Raw genomic sequence first — 22,377 nt, forward strand, 5'->3', positions numbered from 1 at the left:
ATTCACAGCGTGTTTGTTTACAGGAGGTATTCAGAGACCTGGATTGGGAAGAATTGGTGATAAAAGTTAATGAAGAATACCTTAGTAACTTGCGATTCGCTGATGATATTGCCTTGCTTAGTAACTCAGGGGACCAATTGCAATGCATGCTCACTGACCTGGAGAGGCAAAGCAGAAGAGTGGGTCTAAAAATTAATATGCAGAAAACTAAAGTAATGCTTAACAGTCTCGGGAGAGAACAGCAATTTACAATAGGCAGCGAGGCACTGGAAGTCGTAAGGGAATACATCTACTTAGGGCAGGTAGTGACGGCGGATCCGGATCATGAGACGGAAATAATCAGAAGAATAAGAATGGGCTGGAGTGCGTTCGGCAGGCATTCCCAAATCATGAACAGCAGGTTGCCGTTATCCCTCAAGAGAAAAGTATATAATAGCTGTGTCCTACCAGTACTCACCTACGGGGAAGAAACCTGGAGGCTTACGAAAAGGGTTCTACTCAAATTGAGGACGACACAACGAGCTATGGAAAGAAGAATGATAGGTGTAACGTTAAGGGATAAGAAAAGAGCAGATTGGGTGAGGGAACAAACGCGAGTTAATGACATCTTAGTTGAAATCAAGAAAAAGAAATGGGCATGGGCAGGACATGTAATCAGGAGGCAAGATAACCGATGGTCATTAAGGGTTACGGACTGGATCCCAAGGGAAGGGAAGCGTAGCAGGGGGCGGCAGAAAGTTAGGTGGGCAGATGAGATTAAGAAGTTTGCAGGGACGGAATAGCCACAATTAGTACATGACCGGGGTTGTTGGAGAAGTATGGGAGAGGCCTTTGCCCTGCAGTGGGCGTAACCAGGCTGATGATGATGATGATGATGATGATGATGATGATGATGATGATGATGATGATTTGGATTGTGCAACGCTCCGGCAACTTTCGAGAGGTTTATGGACAGTGTTCTGCGCGGCTTGAAGTGGAACCTCTGCATGTGCTACCTCGACGACGTCGTCATCTTTGGCCCCACCTTCAGCCAACACAACTTGCGTCTGGATATTGTCCTGAACTGCACCAGAAATGTTGGTCTAGTTTTAAACTCTAAGAAATGCCACTTCGGTGACCGCCAAACCGTTGTGCTTGGGCACCTCGTCGACAAGGATGGCATCCGCCCTGATCCCCAGAAAACAGGAGCTCCGTAGTTTTCTGGGGCTTTGTTCCTATTTCCGCCGATTTATTCCTAAATTCGCCGACGTCGCGTATCCGCCGACATGCCTGCTACGAAAGGATACCCCCTTTGAGTGGACTCTGGAGTGCGACTCTTCTTTTCGTCAGTTGAAGTTTCTGCTGACGTCACGCCCGGTTCTTCAGCGCTTCAGTGCTTCAGCTACGACGGAACTCCATACGGATGCCAGTGGCATAGGCATTGGTGCCGTCCTAGTTCAACGCTACGGTGACCACGAACACGTGATCGCATATGCAAGCCGCTCATTAAGTAGGACCGAGCAGAATTACACTGTCACGGAACAAGTATGCCTCGCGGGAATATTTGCGGTTCAGCGGTTTCGTTCTTAGGTTTCGGCCAGTGAGGCGGGAGCGCCCTCACTCGCCCCTACCATCTTTCCGGAGGACGCCACTGCGAATGTTGTCAACAACCGGATGCCGCGCCATGCATGTGTGAGGGTCGACCCTCGCCCGACACCCCGTGTACTCCGCGGCGGCACTGCCCTGCACTCGCCGCCATAACGCCCGGGTAGTGCTCGTCAAGGGGAGTATGGTAGCGCGATTCAAAGATGGGACAAGAGAAGACACAAAGGGACACACACAGCGCTAACTTAGCGCTGTCAGCGCTAAGTTAGCGCTGTGTGTGTCCCTTTGTGTCTTCTCTTGTCCCGTCTTTGAATCGCGCTACCATACTCCCCTTGAAGATGCATTACCAACAAGCCCACATTGCAACCCTCGTGTAGTGCTCGGCCCAGTTTTTCACTACCTCCGGGATCGGCCCCAACACTCCTCTCTGGAGGACGCCGCCGGGACTACTGTCAACGGCCGTCATTCGTGCGACGCGGGCGTGTTCGTCGGCCCTCGCCCACCACGCCCTGTGCACCGTGGCGCAAGTGGAGTGGACACGTCACAGCAACACAGTGCAGCTGTGTGTTTGTGTACTTAAGTGTACTGTTTTTTTTCTGTTACTCTTTTCATTCCTCTATTATCCCTTTCGTCCTCACTACGACGTTGTTCTTTCCTGTTCCCGATGGATAGTTGATCCTTTTCTTGCCTTTTCTTTTACCTTTCTTCCTCTCCTTTTTAATTTTCCCTTTGATTTCCTTTTGTTTGTTTATTTCTTTATTTATTCCATTATTTCTTTGTTTCTTTATTTTATTTCCTTCTTTTTTTTGGTCATCTTCATGGCCATGCCCATGCCCTCACGTCTCCGCCTCATTTACTCATTAAAACATCGCCCTGTGCGAGGGTTTCTGCCCTCGATGAGACGCCTTGGGACTCACGCGCGTAACCTATACCCACACTTTTATTTTTCCAATTGGCTTTTCTTCACAAAAACATGCGCTTTGGGTATTACTTCTAAACCCCTATTCCTTTATTTTGCATTGGCTTTAAACCTGGTATGCTTTTGTGCAGGTACAGGTTTTCCCCACCATTTATTTTTGACTTTGCTTTCGGGAATGACGGAAAAGTAGTCGGCCGGGGCCGGGGCTTTGTTCCTATTTCCGCCGATTTATTCCTAAATTAGCCGACGTCGCGTATTCGCTGACATGCCTGCTACGAAAGGATACCCCCTTTGAGTGGACTCCGGAGTGTGACTCTTCTTTTCGTCAGTTGAAGTTTCTGCTGAGGTCATGCCCGGTTCTTCAGCGCTTCAGTCCTTCAGCTACGACGGAACTCCATACGGATGCCAGTGGCATAGGTATTGGTGCCGTGCTAGTTCAACGCTACGGTGACCGCGAACACGTGATCGCATATGCAAGCCGCTCATTAAGTAGGCCGGAGCAGAATTACACTGTCACGGAACAAGAATGCCTCGCGGGAATATTTGCGCTTCAGCGGTTTCGCTCTTACCTGTATGGACGCCCCTTTACAGTGGTCACCGGCCACCACTCATTGTGTTGACTGCAAGAATACAGCTTCACCGTCTCTTATAAGAGCGGTCGACGACACGCTGATGCGGACTGCCTCTCGCGAATGCCACTTAGCACTACGGACTGTAACGCCGACGACTCGATCACCTCGTGGTTTCTGTGTCGCCGCGTTTTCCAGACTTCGGCTGCTTCAAAACCGAACAGCGAAAAGACGATAAATTAACACCGCTCTTCACCGCTACGACCGCCTCAACGACAGCAACCCATTTCTGTGTACGTGATGGAGTCCTGTATAAGAAGAACTTTTCCAGCACTGGCGCACGTTTTCTCCTAGTGGTACCGGAGAGCCTTCGCAAAGCGATTCTGAGTGCTATGCACGACGACCCTACGTCTGGCCATCTATGTTCGGCGAGGACGCTCTACCGGATTCAAGAACGCTTTTATTGTCCTGGAATGCGACAGTCTGTTGAGAATATGTGGCCAGCTGCACGCAGTGTCAGCGCCACAAACGGCCATCTGCTGCTCCCGCTGGTCTCCTGCAGCCGATCCCGCCTCCAAGCACGCCTTTCCAACGAGTAGGAATTGACTTCCTAGTCCCATTTCCAAAATAAGCCAAGGGAAACCGTTGGATAGTTGTTTGCGTCGACTACCTCACTCGCTACTGCGAGACGGCGGCCGTGCCCTCTGGAACTGCCACTGACGTTTCAACATTCCTGCTGCAATATGTGATCCTGCCACATGGTCCGCCTCGCGTGATCATCAGCGACCGTGGACGACAATTCACAGCGGACGTCGTAGAGGAGCTGCTTCGTTTGTGTGATTCACACTTGCGTCACTCGACACCATACCATCCACAAACTAATGGGCTTACGGAGCGTTCCAACCAAACAATTGTAAACATGCTATCTATGTACGTTTCATCCGACCACAATAACTGGGATGACGTACTGCCTTTTATCACGTACGCGTTCAACACCGCCAAGCACGAGACCACCGGCTATAGCCCTTTCTTCCTGCTGTACGCACGGCTAACCCGGTATACAATCGACACTGTTTTCCCCTTCTGCAGTCACGAAAATCCCACTGTCGCCGAGACTCTGCTTCGCCGAAGAAGCTCGTCGTATTGCTCGTTTGCGCACTTTGCCATCGCAGGACAGATCAAAAGCACGCTACGACATTCGCCACCGTCCGGTAACCTATCGCCCTGGTGATTCAGTCTGGCTGTGGACTCCAGTACGAAAACTCGGGTTATGCCAAAAGCTTTTGGCCACCTACGATGGAACGTTTGTGATTATTACCAGACTCACGGAAGTCACGTACAACATAGCTCGCCTCACGGCGAGTGGTAGAAGAGTGGCCAAGACACAAGTGGTCCATGTCACCCGCTTGAAATTGTTCACGTCACGACAAATGGATTGACTCGCCCGGCGGGCTTCGTCTGCGATGAGAGGAAGTGTTACGCATGAAGAAAACGAAGACCGGTGAACGTGCTTGCAGTCACGTGTGAAGGAAGGAAGAAGAGAACAACGCTGAGTTGATCGACCAGCTGGCCGCTCTTGCGCTCACCTTCATGACTTAAAGTAAACGGTCCCCCTTCCTCCGTAAGGGTTATAAACGGTCTCCTTCGCCCGTAACAATATTATAAATGGCAGTTCGGCCCTGCTATTTTTTTGTAAACCCTGATGAAGATCGGTCCACCGATCGAAACTGTTGAAATTGAATACTTCTTCTATTTACTTTGTATCCCCACTCAAGTTCTTTACGTTTGAAAGGTCGCCTGAAGATTTCCTCGTCAAACTCGTGAAACATCTCCCATCCCCTCTCTGTCTCTCCCATGTGACCGGCTTTCCACACTTCACATGGGTCAACTTTCTTCCACTTTGACACATGTAATGCTACCTCATTAATCTAAGGACAAAAAAATGTGTGCAAATAAAGCATGCTACATTTTTCCATAAAGTAAGTCGTCCATTCAAAGTTTACAATTTAGGAGATATATTCGTTATCAAAGCGAAGGAAATGCCTTTGAAGTTGTTCGAGGCAGGAGGTTCTTGTCTACTTCTTCAGATATATCCCGCACGTGGTACTTCTATGGAGAGTTCTGTGTCAACTGTGGTTGTGTGCAGACGAGTGAAACTCTTCCCTTAGAGATTCTGAACAGTAACGAAGTTTGTTGCCATATACTCTGTACGTATATGTCGGTTTAATCATTTCATGGACAAGGTTTTAAAACAGGGCCACATCGTAATGGCATTCGTTATAGAAGCGGATACCAAAGTGTGTGATCGTGGTCTATGTTTCCGTCCGTGTTTCTAGCTTGAGCTTCTCGCTCTGGATGCTTCAGCTACGCATCTCGTTTGGAGTTTTATTCCGGTAGCTAATAGAATTACACCGGAAGCTCATTATTGTTCTGCCGTCGCCGTCGGGTTGTCGCGTAATCGACGGAGCATACGTGGTTCGCGGACGGAACATTAGAAGGTGTACAGACGCACAGTGCCTTTGGCTGCACAAACGATAAAGTGAAGTGGGCCTCAAAGCGTCTCTCAACAAGCTCGGTGGTGGATCCAGGACAGCATTCTTCCTTCCGCTGCAGGCATAAGCTACAGAGAAAGACATTCCACAAGAGTTGACACTCCAACAGAGCTTAGCGGCCGTATTGACTGTAACGCACCAAGCGGATTGGATTTACACCTTCCGGTTAGGGTTAAGGGCGCGCGCGTTTCGAAGGCCAGCTGGCAGGCATTACGCTGGCGGCGCTTTTTGTCGCGGCTTCATTATTCTTTTTTTTGCTTCTGCTGCTCAACAGCGCGCGGTCGTAATGATAAATTGCTTTATTACTTAGTAAAAGTGATTGCGAACGATCTTTACAAGCGTTCATCGAATCTGTGTCACGTGTAATTGCATAAAGTAGAACTAAGACTCCTTGTAAACGTGGAAATGAATATTTCGCTCTCCCCGCAGGGGCGTCTGCGTCAGCAGGCGTTTGGTGCGTTGCGACACCACGTACCCGAGCACACGAGGGTTGGACCCTCCCGCGTGTAGCCGTGCGCGGCTTAGCCGTGTCTGGGGAAAGGGGGATCCTGGGGGTTGAGCTGATGCTGGGTGTTTGGACCTTTAAGGCCCCCCGGCGGAGGCAACACACCCCTTTGGCCTCTGCTTCACATAGACGGCACCCCCGGACTGACCCACCCGGGGGAAATCGGTAGTTGCCTTTTCCTGTCTCTCTCTCCCTCCAGCCTTCGTCTTTCTCTTGCTTTCCACCTTTCCTGTCTCCTTCTCATTTCTTTATTACTTCCGACCTTCCTGGCAGCAAGGGTTAACCTTGTGTGAGTAGCCAACCTTGGTTATATCATATTTGGTTATAGCGGTAGCGTACAGCTGGCGCTTGTAGGCCCTGTTTTACGGATTCTGCAGCGTCCCCTTGTAGGACTCCACGGTGGGTGGCTGGCGTTACTGCCGAAATTACAATCTCTTATGGCTTCTTCTTTCCCCCCATTACCCGATCGCTCCCTCAAGAGGGGGCGCACCGATGATGTCTTTGAATTTTTTGCCCGCCAAAAAGAAACTTTTCCTCGTTTCCATGTAGTGCACTCTGAAACACCAGGCAAACTCGTGCGAACAATCTCTCCATTCCTCGTGTCCAAGTCTCTTACCCAAGTTTTTGGTACAGGTTATAAAGCATCCAGGATGGCAAGCGGCGATCTCCTTTTGGAGCTCCGCAACCAGAAACAATATGAAAATCTACCCAATCTAGTTTCATTTGGTGACGCCAAAGTAACAGTAACTCCTCATCGTACCATGAATACCACCCGTGGCGTAGTCTCCGATGATGATTTATTGGAGCTGACTGAGGCTGAGCTCTTGGAGGGCTTCAGCGAACAGAATGTCATAAATGTCAGAAGAATCAAGATAAGGCGAGACGGAAAAGAAATTGCGACCAAACACCTAATACTCACCTTCAACTCCAGTGTCCTGCCCGAGTCAATCGAGGCCGGGTACATCAAGCTTCGTATAAGACCGTATGTGCCGAATCCCTTGAGATGTTTCAAATGCCAACGTTTTGGAGACAGCTCGCAGAGCTGCCGAGGCCGCCAAACTTGCGCCAAATGCAGTGCCCTTGAACACGCCACTGAAGCATGTAAGAACTCTCTACACTGTGTAAACTGTGACGGGGACCACGCCGCGTACTCGCGATCGTGCCCCTCCTGGAAGAAGGAAAAAGAAATTGTGACTATAAAAGTAAAAGAGAATATATCGTTCAAAGAGGCACGAAGGCGGGTAGCATACCTGCAAAAGAAAACCTTTGCCGATGTGGCGCGTCAGGGGGCAGCGTCACAACGGCCTCCGGCGACTGTCCGACCCACAGTCAGTGAGTCGGCAGTCACGCCATCTGCCCCCACGGTGGTTGCAGCTAGCGCTGCTCCGCCAACCGAGCAGACGGAGCCATCGACCCCGAAGGTGGGCGCAGCCGAGGCTGCCCCAACCTGCGAGGCCCCCTCCAGCGCTGGCAACGGCCAGCACAGCCAAATCCCTCAGGGAGCCCCATCGACCTCCGGGCTGGTGGGCGCAGGGGTCTTGCCCTCCAAGGCGGGACTGCCCCTGAAAACCTCTCGCTCGCAAGAGCACGTGTCCGGAGCCTCACAAGAGGCAATGGACACTACACCTGTCCCCAAGGCGCACCAAACGCCTAAGGAGCGTCGAGAATCGCTCGAACGCTTCAGAAAGAACAAAACACCTATTACAGGGCCTCGAAAGGGCTCTGTAACCTAAGGCATCTTTCCATTTCCGTACACACAGCACTAATTTACATTAAATATGGATACACAAATCATACAATGGAACGTCAGAGGTCTCCTTAGAAACCTTGATGATGTACAAGAACTAATCCACCAACACAATCCAAATGTGCTGTGTTTACAGGAAACACACTTAAAATCCAAACACACAAACTTTCTCCTACAGTACATAACTTTTCGCAAAGATCGCGATGATGCTGTTGCATCATCGGGCGGTGTCGCCATTGTTATCCATAAGAGCATTGCGTGTCAACTTTTACAGCTACAAACGCCTCTCGAAGCAGTGGCGGTTCGAGCTGTTCTCCTAAACAAACTCATCACCATTAGCTCTCTTTACATACCCCCACATTACAAATTAACGAAGCAAGAATTTCAATCCTATATAGATCAATTGCCAGAACCTTATGTTGTTCTCGGCGATTTCAATGCGCACAGCTCCCTGTGGGGCGACTCTCGTACAGACGCGCGAGGTCGTCTCGTTGAACAGTTCCTCTTTTCTTCAGGTGCGTGCTTACTGAATAAGAAGGAACACACGTATTACTCCCTAGCAAGCAGAACCTTTTCTTCAATAGATCTTAGCATAGTTTCCCCGTCCATACTGCCCGAACTCGAATGGGAAGTAACGAACAATCCTTACGGGAGCGACCACTTCCCTATACTGATAAGAACATCTAAAGAAAACGAATATCCTCCGCAAGCTCCTAGGTGGAAGATAGACACAGCCGACTGGGAGAAATTTCGAACTCTCACTAACATCTCATGGGCCGACATGTCTTCTTTAGAAATTGATGCTGCTGTGGAATATCTTACATCATTCATAATAGATGCCGCATCAAAATGCATATCGGAAGTGAGCGGTCTGGCATGCAAACGACGTGTGCCGTGGTGGAACAGCGAATGTAGGATCGCCCGTAAGAATCAGAACAAGGCGTGGGGGTTGCTACGCGCTTCTCCCACTGCAGAGAATCTTATGAACTTTAAAAAAATAAAGTCTCAAGGCAGGCGAACCCGCCGACAGGCCAGAAGAGAAAGCTGGCACAAGTTTTTATCAAGTATTAACTCGTTTAGGGATGAGGCCAAAGCCTGGAACAGAGTAAATAGGATTAGAGGGCGGCAAACACATTCACTCCCCCTGGTAAACACGCAGGGAGATACATTGGAAGACCAGGCAGACTCACTTGGGGAGCACTTTGAGAGTGTATCAAGCTCAAATCATTATTCGCAATCCTTCCTAAAATATAAACAAATAGAAGAATGCAAGCCACTCATCAATAAATGCCGACAGAATGAACCGTACAATTGCCCTTTTAGTGCTGCCGAGTTGAAAGCTGCCTTGAGCGCATGCAAGAGTTCCGCACCAGGATCTGATAGAATCATGTATGAAATGCTCAAAAACTTACACAATGACACGCAACTTACACTACTCACACTTTTCAACACCATCTGGGATGCAGGGTACCTTCCAACCGCCTGGAAGGAAGCCATTGTAGTCCCTGTTTTGAAACAAGGCAAAGACCCTTCCTCAGTGGCAAGTTACCGCCCAATAGCCCTCACAAGTTGCATTTGTAAGGTGTTCGAAAAAATGATAAATCGGCGACTCATTCATTTCCTTGAACAGAGCAAAATGCTTGATCCTTATCAGTGCGGCTTCCGAGAAGGGCGCTCCACAACCGATCATCTCGTGCGTGTTGAAGGGAATATCCGGGATGCATTTATACATAAACAGTCCTTCCTATCGATATTTCTCGATATGGAAAAGGCGTATGACACCACGTGGCGTTACGGAATCTTAAGAGACCTGTCAGAAATGGGCATCCACGGTAATATGTTTAATATAATAAAAAGCTATCTGTCAAATCGTACCTTCCGGGTAAAAGTCGGCAATGCACTCTCACGTCCTTTTACGCAAGAAACGGGTGTACCCCAAGGAGGCGTGCTCAGCTGCACGCTATTTATCGTGAAGATGAACACGCTTCGTGCTTCACTACCACCCGCCATCTTTTACTCTGTCTACGTGGACGACATTCAAATAGCTTTCAAATCCTGTAACCTCGCAGTCTGCGAGAGACAGGTACAGCATGGCCTGAACAAAGTGTCAATGTGGGCAGACAAGAATGGGTTTAAGATCAATCCTAACAAAAGCTCTTGTGTTCTTTTTACAAGAAAGAGAGGACTTATCCCAGATCCTTGCATAGAACTGCGTGGACAACAGATACCTGTAAACCAAGAACACAAATTTCTAGGTGTCATACTTGACTACAGACTCACTTTCGTCCCCCACATTAAACATCTTAAAGAAAAATGTCTGAAAACAATGAACATAATGAAACTTCTGTCCCAGACTACGTGGGGTAGTGACAGGAAGTGTTTAATGAATCTATATAAAAGCCTCATTCGATCGCGACTAGACTATGGTGCCGTGATTTATCACTCTGCCGCCCCGAGCGCACTAAAGATGCTAGACCCAGTGCACCATCTAGGAATCCGACTGGCCACTGGCGCTTTCAGAACGAGTCCCATACAAAGTTTATATGTAGAATCAAATGAGTGGTCACTTCATCTGCAGAGAACATACATCAGCCATACATATTTTCTGAAAGTCCACTCAAATCCTCAGCATCCCTGTTTTAATACCATTAATGACATGACATATGCTACACTCTTTCGCAATCGTCCCTCCGTAAGACAGCCTTTCTCGCTGCGTGTGAGGGAGCTTAGTGAAGAAATGCACGTTCCACTCCTCGAGCTTCGCCTAATGCATCCAGCCAAGCTGCTACCTCCTTGGGAGTGGCAGCTCATACAATGTGATATATCTTTCGTGGAAGTCACAAAGCATGCTCCAGAGATTGAAATCCTAATGCATTTCCGGGAACTCCAGCACAAATACTCCTGCACGGAGTTCTACACAGACGCATCAAAGTCACACGACGGGGTGTCCTATGCAGCCGTCGGTCCATCCTTCTCGGAATCCGACGTACTGCATCCGGAAACTAGCATCTTTACGGCTGAGGCCTACGCACTCCTGTCGGCCGTAAAACATATAAATAAATCACAACTCCCGAAATCAGTTATATATACGGACGCCCTCAGTGTTGTGAAGGCCTTGATGTCTTTCCGTAATCACAAAAATCCATTATTTAATGAACTCTACTCCGCACTGTGCAAATCATATTTATCTAACCAACATGTGATCATATGCTGGGTGCCTGGACATAGGGGCATCGAGGGAAACGTTCTAGCCGACCAGATGGCCACATCAATCTCATTGCATGCAGTTAACTCTACTGCTTCGGTCCCTGTCACAGACCTGAAGCCTTTTTTAAGAAGGAAACTACGAAACCACTGGCAACGCATGTGGGACGAAGAAATAAATAATAAACTGCATGTAATAAAACCACAATTAGGTTTCTGGCCTCCTGTAACAAAATCCCGCCGGACAGATGTCCTATTCTGCCGTCTAAGAATAGGACACACTTTTGGCACACATAACTTTTTACTCACGGGAAACGAGCCTCCAACCTGTGGTAGATGCGGGGAAAGGCTGACCGTCCTCCACGTCCTACTGGAGTGTCGGGAAGCCGAATCCGAAAGAAAAAAACATTTTCTCTTAGCATACCGCCACCACATCCCCCTTCATCCTGTTATGTTACTAGGTCCAGAACCACTCTTTGACACCAGCGCCGTCCTAGGTTTTTTGAAAGATGTTGTGTTGCATGTTATTAGCCCCACACGTTCGTAGCGCTTCCTCTCTCCAGAGGATGCCGCTGCGATAGTTATTTTGAATAGCACATGCCTCTAGGCCCTTGTGGTTCAAGGGCTCGGGTGAGGCAGTAGTGCTGTAACCAATTTAACATCTCGCATATTTTAAACAATGCATCATTCTTTTACGATGGATTTTAATGTTCATAGTCATCGCCATAATTTTATAGAACGTAGATTTTACGCACTTTACAGCGACTATTTTTAGGCCACTTTACAGCCAAGTCACATCTTTCATAATACATCGTTAACGCTACCACTTGGCATGGCGCTCTTTGGCCAAACCTGGCCCTTGCGCCACAAAATAACACACATCATCATCATCAATATTTCGCTCTATATAAATGCTTGTTCGGGGCTTTTAGGGCGTTACTTCAACTTTCTGACCCCAGGTAAGCAGCATTAGTTAACAAAATGAAATTGTGAGATTTTACGTGCCAAAACGACTTTCTGATGATGCACGCCGTAATGGAGGACTCCGAAAATTTCAACCACCTGGGGTTCTTTAACGTGCACCTAAATCTAAGTGCACGGGTTTTTTCGCATTTCGCCCCATCGAAATGCGGCCGCCGTGGCCGGGATTCGATCCCGCGACCTCGTGCTCAGCAGCCCAACACCACAGCCACTGAGCAACCACGGCGGGTAGCAGTAGTTTCCGTACGAAGCGCCACCGGACGGCATCAGCAGAAAAAGGTTAATTTCGACGATCTGTCATTTCGGTACTTCAACCTTATAGAAATATGCGTGTATAGGTGGAACGTGTGAAAGTACTGAAAGGGTTGCATTACAAACAAAATCAACTCTGTTTTACATACATGGCATATAAGGTGCCCTGCTCATCACGAACAATACCGTAGCATATGAAAAAAAAACATCTGATTTCAAAGCATTTCTCTTTCCCATGCATTATTTAATTGCAATTTAATAGTACAAATAGTCGGCTGACTGCGCGTTTCTAAAACAACATGGCCTTAGCCGACGCGATAGTACGTTGCGTACACAAGCTCTGAGCCAGACAATGCTAGACGCTCGCAGACCGCCTTTTACTCGAACTCAAGACAAATGCGTAGGTGTAAAAGTCCGTTTTCAGTCGTTCAGAAGACAGTTTTCAAGCTCTTGATTTTCGAGCTCTTCGGCGTTATCTTTCACGCTTTCAGCCGGCGCAAGCAACAAACTGCGATGTTCCCACACCTGGAAATCACTCATCGCGTTCTAGATAAGGGGAAGTACCGAAGTGAGGCATATGTTGTGTAACCGTAGAAAGCGTCACAAACTTGTCTCACTGAGATTCTGTAGACGCGAAACGAACTAGGTCACACGGGCGAGCTGCTTTTCGCTAACTGCGTCTCAACGTCCGGCACAGCCACTGTGGTTGAAAAGTGCCACAAAAAGTAACGAAATAATTTACAATAATGTTCGGGGTTAGAGGAGGCTCCAAAACTTGTCCCAGTATGGTTCAGTACACGCGTAATGGCGCCACACGGCCGAACTGCTTTTCGCTAACCGCGTCACAAAGCCGGGTGCGGCGAGCGTGCCCAAAAACTACCGAAATAAGTTACAATAATGTTGGGGCTAATAGAAAGCGACGCAAATGTTTCCCAGTACGACTCATTAACTCAATTTGACTGCGGCAGGAGGGTCGAGCTGTTTTTCGCTAAGAGCGTCACAAATCTCGGTTCCATGCCGTAAAAGCATAAATTGCTTTAAATGTGTCGCAGACTGTCAAGCAAAAGTTCTGACCTTGCCGTATTTTGAGTGCAGTGGTCCCGTGTCGACGGGAACGCAGGAATACCCCGGGAGCCGAACAAACAGGCTACGTCCATAAGAAACGCGTCAGAGAACAGGTGAACCGGCCTCGCCCGTTTCAGTGGCGTGTCTGGTGCTTGACGCAAGCATCGGGCGCGCCTGGCCTGTCACTAGCTGCTTGCTAGGTAACCCGAGAAAAGATGTCCCAAGGTATGCGATCATTTATACGCAAAACGTTTTAGTTTCAGCGGGAAAGAATAAAAAAGAAAACTTCGTCTGTAAGTTCCATTTCGCATTCTATTTCTTTTTCGACGCTCGAGTTAGCTAGCGGATTGGATTCATACTAGGCGTGGCTTGTTTGCTGCTGCCAGTTGTCTACGAGTGCCTCTGCTTGAATTTCTTTCTCTATGCATGAGCATTGGGATCACGCACACACTATCGTCACACTATAGCCTTCTTGCTGAACGGATTTGTGCGCACGCACTGGTCGGAGTGCAATGGGCAGCAAACGTGAAAGCAAAGCGATGCGGTATTTCACCGAGTGCCTTCAAACGAAAATGAGCTTCCCTCGGTCACAGTATGACGCTCATAGTGCCGCCTGTGGTGCAGCTTATCATGCCGGCGTCGTGACAAGCCCGAACGCAGCTAGGGAAAGCTCGCCGTTCCTTCTACCTAGGAGCAGTTACCCTGCATCCAAACACTGCTCAAAGAGTTTGTGCGCAGTGCGAAGGTTCGCCTTTGCGATGAATGCTTCGGCCAGAACTGCCACATGGATTTTAACGTTATACTTTGACATCCTGCATTAGTGAGCTAATAAAGCGCCCGAAGGATCATTCAGTAGGGCGCTGCCAATGTGCGCGCTCTACTTACCAGCCACGACCACAAGGACTGAGACGATGAACGACCTCATTTTGGCGCGCATACTGGTACATATGCCAGGCAATGCGAGGTTCACTTCGAATATATATGCGCCCGAGGTGGCACGATTGCACGTACTAGCCGCTTATGGAAAGAGCTAGTGAAAGGAGCGCAATAATAGTAGCTCTTATCCGGGTCGCGGTTGTCGTCGTCACAGGACTGCAATTGTGCGCTTCTCTGCCGAGAGCGAACGTGTCATGAAATTCCTGCATGACAGAGATGACCTCGTCGCGCATCACGAGCTCGCAAAGTTCAGATTTATCTAGCAAACTACATGCATTGTATGAACAGAGTAGTCGTCATTGAAGGAACCTCACAAGCACATTTACTGAACAATGCGAGCACATAAAGAAAACAGACTGTTTTCATAGAGCGTCGAGGCTAAAATATGCGCAGGAATTCTGGCAGCTTATTCTTATCTCCAACTACGCAGTCGCTTTTGAAGGACAGGTACATTACGCTGCCTTTCATTCCACAGTCCGTCTCCCCAGCGATATCTTATTTGTCCAGGAAAATGTCCGACAAAGGTATCGGTGCAATAACTATTTGCGAAGGATGCGCACATTTAGGTCGGAAAAAAAGAGTGGGATGTTAGTTCCACTGGAACGCGTAGATAGTGTCCCCTTGACCAAACGAGATTCCTCACCAACAGATGAAAAAGCGTGCAACAAATGCCACTGCGTCGATCAATCTAAGGGTTAAGGTCAAGTTGCTTCAGTATTTTATTTAATTTACTATCAAATGAGTACGTTATTGATGAAAGAAACACGGGGCGGGAATCGTGAAGCTTTTTGTTCTTGAGTGCTCATTGCCATTTGCCGGCGGCCTTTGTTAATAACATGTCGAGATTAGGGTTTGCAATCATGTTCACTTGCGAACGATTGTAGCGCAAGAACTTTCTGTTAATACGCGCGCTGCTTATTACACCTTGCATTTATTTTGCTATCCGAACTTACGGCCTCCCTTGAAAGAGTGCTAGACTGTCATATATCATATTTGAAAGTCAGTATTTTCGTTTCAGTACATACCTTCGTCTTGAGTGAAGCACTTGTGTGAGCCACCACGTTGTACATATTCGGCAGAGCATTTGTATTTTTGATTGATTTACGATAACAGATTCGGTATACGAGAGGAATTGAACGGAGTAGGTCTTCCGAGTTTTCTTGCATCACCTACGACTATTATTACTCGCCGTTGTTGCTTAGTGACTATGGTGTTGGGCTGCTGAGCACGAGGTCGCGGGATCGAATCCCGGCCACGGCGGCCGCATTTCGATGGGGGCGAAATGCGAAAACACCCGCGTACTTAGATTCAGGTGCACCTTAAAGAACCCCAGGTGGTACAAATTTCCGGAGTTCCCCACTACGGCGTGCCTCATAATCAGAAGGTGGTTTTGGCACGTAGAACTTCATATGTCAGTTTAATCTTTACAATTATTATCGAAGTACATGTAATACATCGCAAATGACATATACATACGGAATGAGGTCTCAAAGTCGCGAGGCTGAAAGTGAGACCTTCTATAAAAACCGTACATCAGACAGCAACATTTCTATAAACAGTGGTAAACAAAAAAATGAGCTATACAAATGTTCAGTTAAGCAAAAATAAAACATATATACAATAATATAACAGCAATTATGATGAACATTAGGAAGCGTTTATGAGTTTAACATGTATGATCTGAAAGCCTTTTTAGACATTACGAAGTATTTCTGCTTTATACCTACAGGCAAGGAATTTCAAAGTGATAGAGGTGAGAAGCTAGCTGTAGACTTGCCATAGTTAGTCCTGGGTTTAGGTTAGAGAAAGTTATTTATTTTGCAAAAGAAAGTTGACATATGAGGAACCTTATTAGTGAGTAGTAAGGGAACTGGAATCCTTCCATTCACATATTGATATATATGAATACCGATAAAATATCTACTTATTTTTTGAACCGAAAAATACCATGTGAGTAGACTAAGGAGGACGCAGTGGACATGTAGGCGCTGAAGGTTATTATTGTTATTGCTTAATTCTAGAGATGCTGAATGCTCCCCCCCTATGAGATGCAATACACAATGGTACTTTGAACGAAAGCGTAACAAAGCGACAACAATGATTTCAAAAGAAAAGAAAGGACAAACTTTTGATAAAATTTGAATTGCACATGCTGCGTTTCGCGTGAGCAGTGAGATATGCAAGTTAAACTTTAAATGTTCATCTAGTTTGGTGCAAATAATCATTACACTGGAGCTAGCATGAATTCGAGTATAACCCACAGAGGCAAAGGAATTGTTAGGAATAATTCGGTTAGTTGAGGAAAATATTACGTAGGTATGTTTTTTGGCATTCATATTTAATGTAGTCTTCTCGAACGATTCAAAGACACTTATGAAATCTTTAGTTTAAACATCGAGTCAGCATCTTCATCGGCGGGCATTACAGTGGTATCATCCACATAAAGTGTACCGGAAGAACGTACAAGTGTTAGCGGAAGATCATTGATGTGAATCTGAACTAAAAGTGGACTCAGCATTAATCCCTTCGGAACGCTTAGGTTGATGGTTCGGGCATTAGAATATGTACCAGACACACGTGCATTTTGTTCACGATCATGCAAATAACTGCGAATCAGGTCTAATTGGGGTCCAGATACACCGACTGACTGCAACTTATGCAATAATATGGGGCGCATAATCAAATCAAAAGGCCTATAAATACACCTCCAAGAACATTATCGGTGCAAATGGCAGATTTATTTTTTTCTGTTAGTGCTATTAGACCCAATTCAGTTGAGTATTCTGCTCTGAAAACGTACTGGTTATTAAAAAGAACAGGAAACTTGTCTAGATAGGTTCTTAAGCTTCGTGCAAAATGGGTTTCTATGACTTTAATTAATTTAAAGGAATTGCTATTGGACGGGAAATAAAGATTAATCGCTTATCTCGTCTCTTCAAAAAGGAATAATTTTTGCTTCCTTCAACGCTGTTGGAAAGAATACAGAAATACAAGATTAACGATGTCACAAAAACAGCACAGACTAAAAACGCTAAGATTTTTTTTTGTTGGCAGCAGAAAAATTAACAAAACCAGCACCTGCGTTCCCAATACTAATGATAATGGTGTGATCTTCCTCAGGTGAAGCCGTATAAAGAAAAATGAATATTATAACCGCGAGCTTGTGTGCTTGAGGGGTGCTGTCGAGCGGAGTGGATATATGCCAAATAAGTAATTTAAAACATTGCGATATCAGATCGGTTTTCAATCACATGGCCCCGCAGGGGCGTCTGCGCAAGCAGACGTTTGGTGTGTTGCGACACCACGTACCCGAGCACACGAGGGTTGGACCCTCCCGCGTTTAGCCGTGCGCGGCTTAGCCGTGTATGGGGAAAAGGGGATCCTGGGGGTTGAGCCGATGCTGGGTGTTGGGACCTTTAAGGCCCCCCGGCTGAGGCAACACACCCCTTTGGCCTCTGCTTCACATAGACGGCACCCCCGGACTGACCCACCCGGGGGAAATCGGCAGTCGCCTTTTCCTATCTCTTCCTCTCGAATCTTCGTCTTTATGGGCAGGTCATGTAATGCGCAGGTTAGCTAACCGGTCGGCCATTAGGGTTACAGAATGGATGCCAAGAAAAGGGAAGTGCAGTCGAGGACAACAGAATCCTAGGTTGGGCGATAAAAATAGGTAATTCGCGGGTGTTGGTTGAAATTGGTTGACATAGGACAGGGGCAATTGGAGATCGCAGGGAGAGGCCTTCGTCCGGCAGTGGACATAAATGGGTTGATGATAACAAATAAATGATGATGATGATGATGATGATGGGGATGATTTGATACGTCGCACGCTGTGGAGGCTGCTTCTTGCTCACCGTCCTCTGCACTGCCCGCTCTTCCTCCTGGAGCTTCGCTCAGGTCGCCGTTTGTGCCACCTATCCGCCCAGCATGCCACATGACGAGACATCTGGCACATCTACATCTACAATCTCGGCTACGCCTACCGCGGCGTCTCAATCTTAGATCGCAAGTGGGCCCCAGCGAGATTTCCATCTCTGCGCTGACCTAATTTGCTGTTAAAATGGGGAGTATTGGCTTGACAACTATGACCGGGTGAGTTCTGCTAACCATTGGGACGGGAGACTGAAGCTACAACACGTCTCCTATCTCATGGGCGTAGCGAAGACTTGGTTTCCCTACCGCGAGATCGACTTCGCCGACAGGAGTACTTCAAAACAGAAGCTCCGATAAGTTTTTCGTACTCCGCCCTCTGTTCATTCCGCCCTGACAAAGAAGACACTCGATAATCGCAAGCAACCACTCGGCGAGTCCTCTTCCTTATATATAGAGGATGTCCTCACTCCTTCTCGCAGCGTGGGCGCTTCCATATCCTAGTCAGAAAAAAGAACGCCACATACTCAAAGGCATCAGGACTATCGCCTTTAATTTGTTGGCCACCAAGGACCCGGCTACTATCGCTGTTATTGTAACTACGTTTCAGTCCTTTGTCGAACTCGAATCTGCATGATTGTCGGCGGAGACCATTGAAAATCACTCCAACACCGATCCCTGGTTGTATGCAATGGTCCGCGCAATCATGTGAGAAGAGCCATAGTCTCTTGGCTTTATGGCAGGCATCATTCCTTTCCACGCATGTACTATTATTATCCGTGACGTTGCCAAGGAGGTGTTGACGCCCTTGGCTTATACTGCGTCTACGGACGCTCTAGCCCACGGACTACACACGCATAAAGGCACGTAGACGCTGTTACCCCAGCGATCGCTCCAACGATGCCTCCCAATGCACCTAACCAAGCTTACTATCCGCCATAGCGTCCAATAGTGTATTGTAGATATCGTGGCCTCATCGCACGCTTCAATGACAAGCGTCAGCAAGCCAAGCGTCGCGGATTCGACAAATACGTAGGCGAAAACCTTTCTGCTGGGGCAACATTGCAGCGCCGTCCTTATGCTCCGTGTTGTAGCCACTCTCTTTCGCCACCTGCAACGTCTGTAATTGCTCCCAGTTGCCATCCGGCCAGGCCCCGCTCGCCGTCTCTCCTTCGTCGCTCTACGTTGTGACTTCCGTCAGCCTCTCATTTCGCCAATCGTCGCCCGGAAAACTAAATTATGCAGCTGCATTGCACGACAGGAAAGAAGCTGCTCCAGCCCGCCCGCATAATATACGCTCTGTTTAGGAGTGCACGTGGACGCATCAATATACAGCGGTGCTAGTTTGTCAATTGTTCACCATGGTTTGCGCTCGCGTCCACGGAAATTTACCGCTCAATATGATGGACATACACTACTTTCTGCTGCTGACCTTCCGCCATGTGCACTGCTCGTGTCTACATTGATGCATGTATTATTTTTTATTGATGAATACTGTCAGCCATAAGACTGTTACAGGGTGGATGGAAACAATTGCAACTCAACAAGTGCACACAGCCACAAGTACAACACCTATACAAACATAGTTCAATTAACTGGAGACCAACGACCGCACTAACACAATCGCCGAGAAGCCGTCTGAATCCAGGCCGGAAATAGAACATATTTACCGACCAATAGTCGCAAGAGTACGGATTCAGACCAGCGAAAATCGAAACTTCCACGAAAGACTTGGTAAGAAAAACTAGAGAATGACAAGAATTTCTACTCGGATAAGTAACGGGATCGACAGTGTTCGAAATTGAGCAGGTTATCTGTTTGTAAGAGAACCTGAGGTAGGGCATTTCATTATGCTATTGTTCTTGGAAAGAAAGAGTACGCAAAGGAGTTATTTGGGGCCGTCATGGGCAGAATCTGATGTTTGTGAGAAGGCCGCACACATCACGAGGAATGCTTCTTCGAGTAAGAGCTGCTTAGGTAGTAGTGATTATTGCGCTACAGGTAAACAAATTTTAGCCTGGTGACTTTTCTTCAGTTTGAAATTGAAGATGGGTTTAGCTCAGAGAGGATGTCAGTCCCTGAATCTGTAAATTTGAACCTAGATAAAATGAGCCTAGCCTCCCTTCTCTGAACTTTCTCAATCTTATCAACTTGGTTGGTCTGATGCCGATACCCTACGACGCTCGCATATTCCAGTGTCGGGCGTACTAGAGTGAGATGAGCAGTCAGTTTTGCTTTTGTGGATGCAAGGTTCAGTTTTCTTCTAATAAAGCACAACTTAGTTTCGGCTTTAGAGCACATGTTATCGATATGTGTATGCAAGTTTCGATTTGATGTTATGATGACGCCTAAATATTTGAAACGGTTGACTCAGGATAAAAACTGCCCGTTCATTTCATAATAAAAATAAATACGTTTTTTTGACGTTGTGTACAATTCGAGGGGCAAATTTCTTGTGCCCAACAGCTGATATTAACATAGAATTTTCTTTCTACGGTGTCCACTTCCATATGCTGCCGGCCACATGCTCTGCACATGACCGACACCGCCTATTTGCTTCATACAGACGACGCACCACTTCGCTTGCTTGTTGCAGAAGACACCGAGCGACCTCTTGGTAATTAGCGCATCGTTTCAATCCAGTCGTATGTCATTGGCCGTGTTGACATGCTCATACAGCCATCGCTGTCTCAAAAGAGGGATAACCTTTCCATCAGAGCTGGTCTCGTTTCACAATGGCTCCGCATTTGTGTGCGCTACTAACCAGAGATCCGAAAGAAATCTCTTTCCCAATGCCACTACGTTGGCTTGCGTCACTGAAATGTTATTGAAGAAAACGTCGGCGAGATGCTGTAACGGGAGATAATACGCCCCTCCGCTATTACGCGTGGTCACGTCCCATCGTTCAAGTTCAACATTACCGGGTAGTCAACAAGACCACGTGCAAGGATGTATACCCTATGCCGCGAATCGACGATGCCTCGGATTCGCTGCTGGATTCCGAGTGCTTCTCGGGCCTCGATCCCGGTTAGGGCTACTAGCAGTTACCTATGCATGAGAACGATAAAGAAAAAAAAGTGTTTTTGACACCAGATGAGCTACACAAGTTCAATTTAATGCCATTCAGCCTCTGCAGTGCCCTCGCAACATACTAACGCATTAATGACACTGTTCTGCGTGGCCTGCAGTGGAAGACTTCCTTTACGATGTTGTTTTGTCATGAACCTTCTCTCAACAACTGCAAGGTATTGAGGAAGTTCTCACGTGACTTGCCAATGCTAGCCTACAGCTGAACACGAAAAAGTGTCATTTTGCCAGCTACGCGATTAAGGTCTTGGGTCAGATTTTCACCAAGGACGGTATTAATCCTGTTTCTGTAAGCATTCAGTGGTTCTTCACTTACCTTGCCCCGGATGGCCCAGAGATTTGCACAGTTTCCTTGGCCTCGCTTATTATTTTCTCCGTTTCATACGAGAATAGCTCAATAGACGCAGCTCTCCACGAATTCCTCGGTTCTTTCGTTCCCTTTGAGTGGTCTCTCAAATGCAAATAAGCGTTTGCCCAACTGGAAAATCCCCTCACATAGGAACCAGTACTTCACCATTGCGAACAGGCCACACTCACACTCATAGGACGCTTGTAGTCATGGTATCGGTGACATTCTGCTACAGCGAGATAACTCTTTACGTGAGATGTTCGTAGCGCTCACAAGGCAGGTACTCACAAATGACCATAATTATACCATCCCTGAGCAGGAATGCCTAGCTGTCGTTAGGTTGGTACAGAAGTTTCGACCTTATCTTCACGGTCGCCTCTTTTACCACCGTTACGGCCCACCATGCTTTATCTTGGCGTTCCGGGCTCAAGAAACTGTCTGGATGGCTTGGTCGCTGGATTATCCGTCTGGACGAATACCATTTCACTATTGTCTACAAGCGGGGTAAAAAGCACCAGGAAGGAGATGCGCATTCTCGTTGCCCGCTTACTACGGCACCTTGCAATTTATTCTCTACTAGTTCCCGAGACAAACATTCGGACGGTCCTTCCACACATGTGTTGTCTTTAGCCGCTATCGACCACATCCCTTCAGACGACCCTGGATCACTCATATCTCACCACCTTGCTGACTCTTACTGTCGATGCATCATAGGCCACTTTTAGAGAACTTTGCGCAGACCCACCGCCCGCCTTTG

General features: G+C 47.4%; 1 protein-coding gene across 2 annotated transcripts in view; it reads right to left on the reverse strand.

Annotated features, from left to right (window-relative positions):
• Positions 1 to 14,441, reverse strand: part of LOC142564923 (uncharacterized) — a 63,086-nt gene extending 48,645 nt beyond the window's left edge. For both annotated transcript variants that reach the window (XR_012824712.1, XM_075676132.1), the window contains exon 1: positions 14,264 to 14,441. Coding sequence is in view for 1 of the 2 variants with exons in the window: in XM_075676132.1 (XP_075532247.1) it covers positions 14,264 to 14,315 (52 nt within the window). In the remaining variant the exon portion in view is untranslated. The remainder of the gene's footprint in view (positions 1 to 14,263) is intronic.
• Between the last annotated feature and the right edge of the window lie 7,936 nt (positions 14,442 to 22,377).

Source organism: Dermacentor variabilis, chromosome 11 (genome assembly GCF_050947875.1).
Source record: "Dermacentor variabilis isolate Ectoservices chromosome 11, ASM5094787v1, whole genome shotgun sequence".
In the NCBI taxonomy this organism is placed as follows: domain Eukaryota; kingdom Metazoa; phylum Arthropoda; class Arachnida; order Ixodida; family Ixodidae; genus Dermacentor; species Dermacentor variabilis.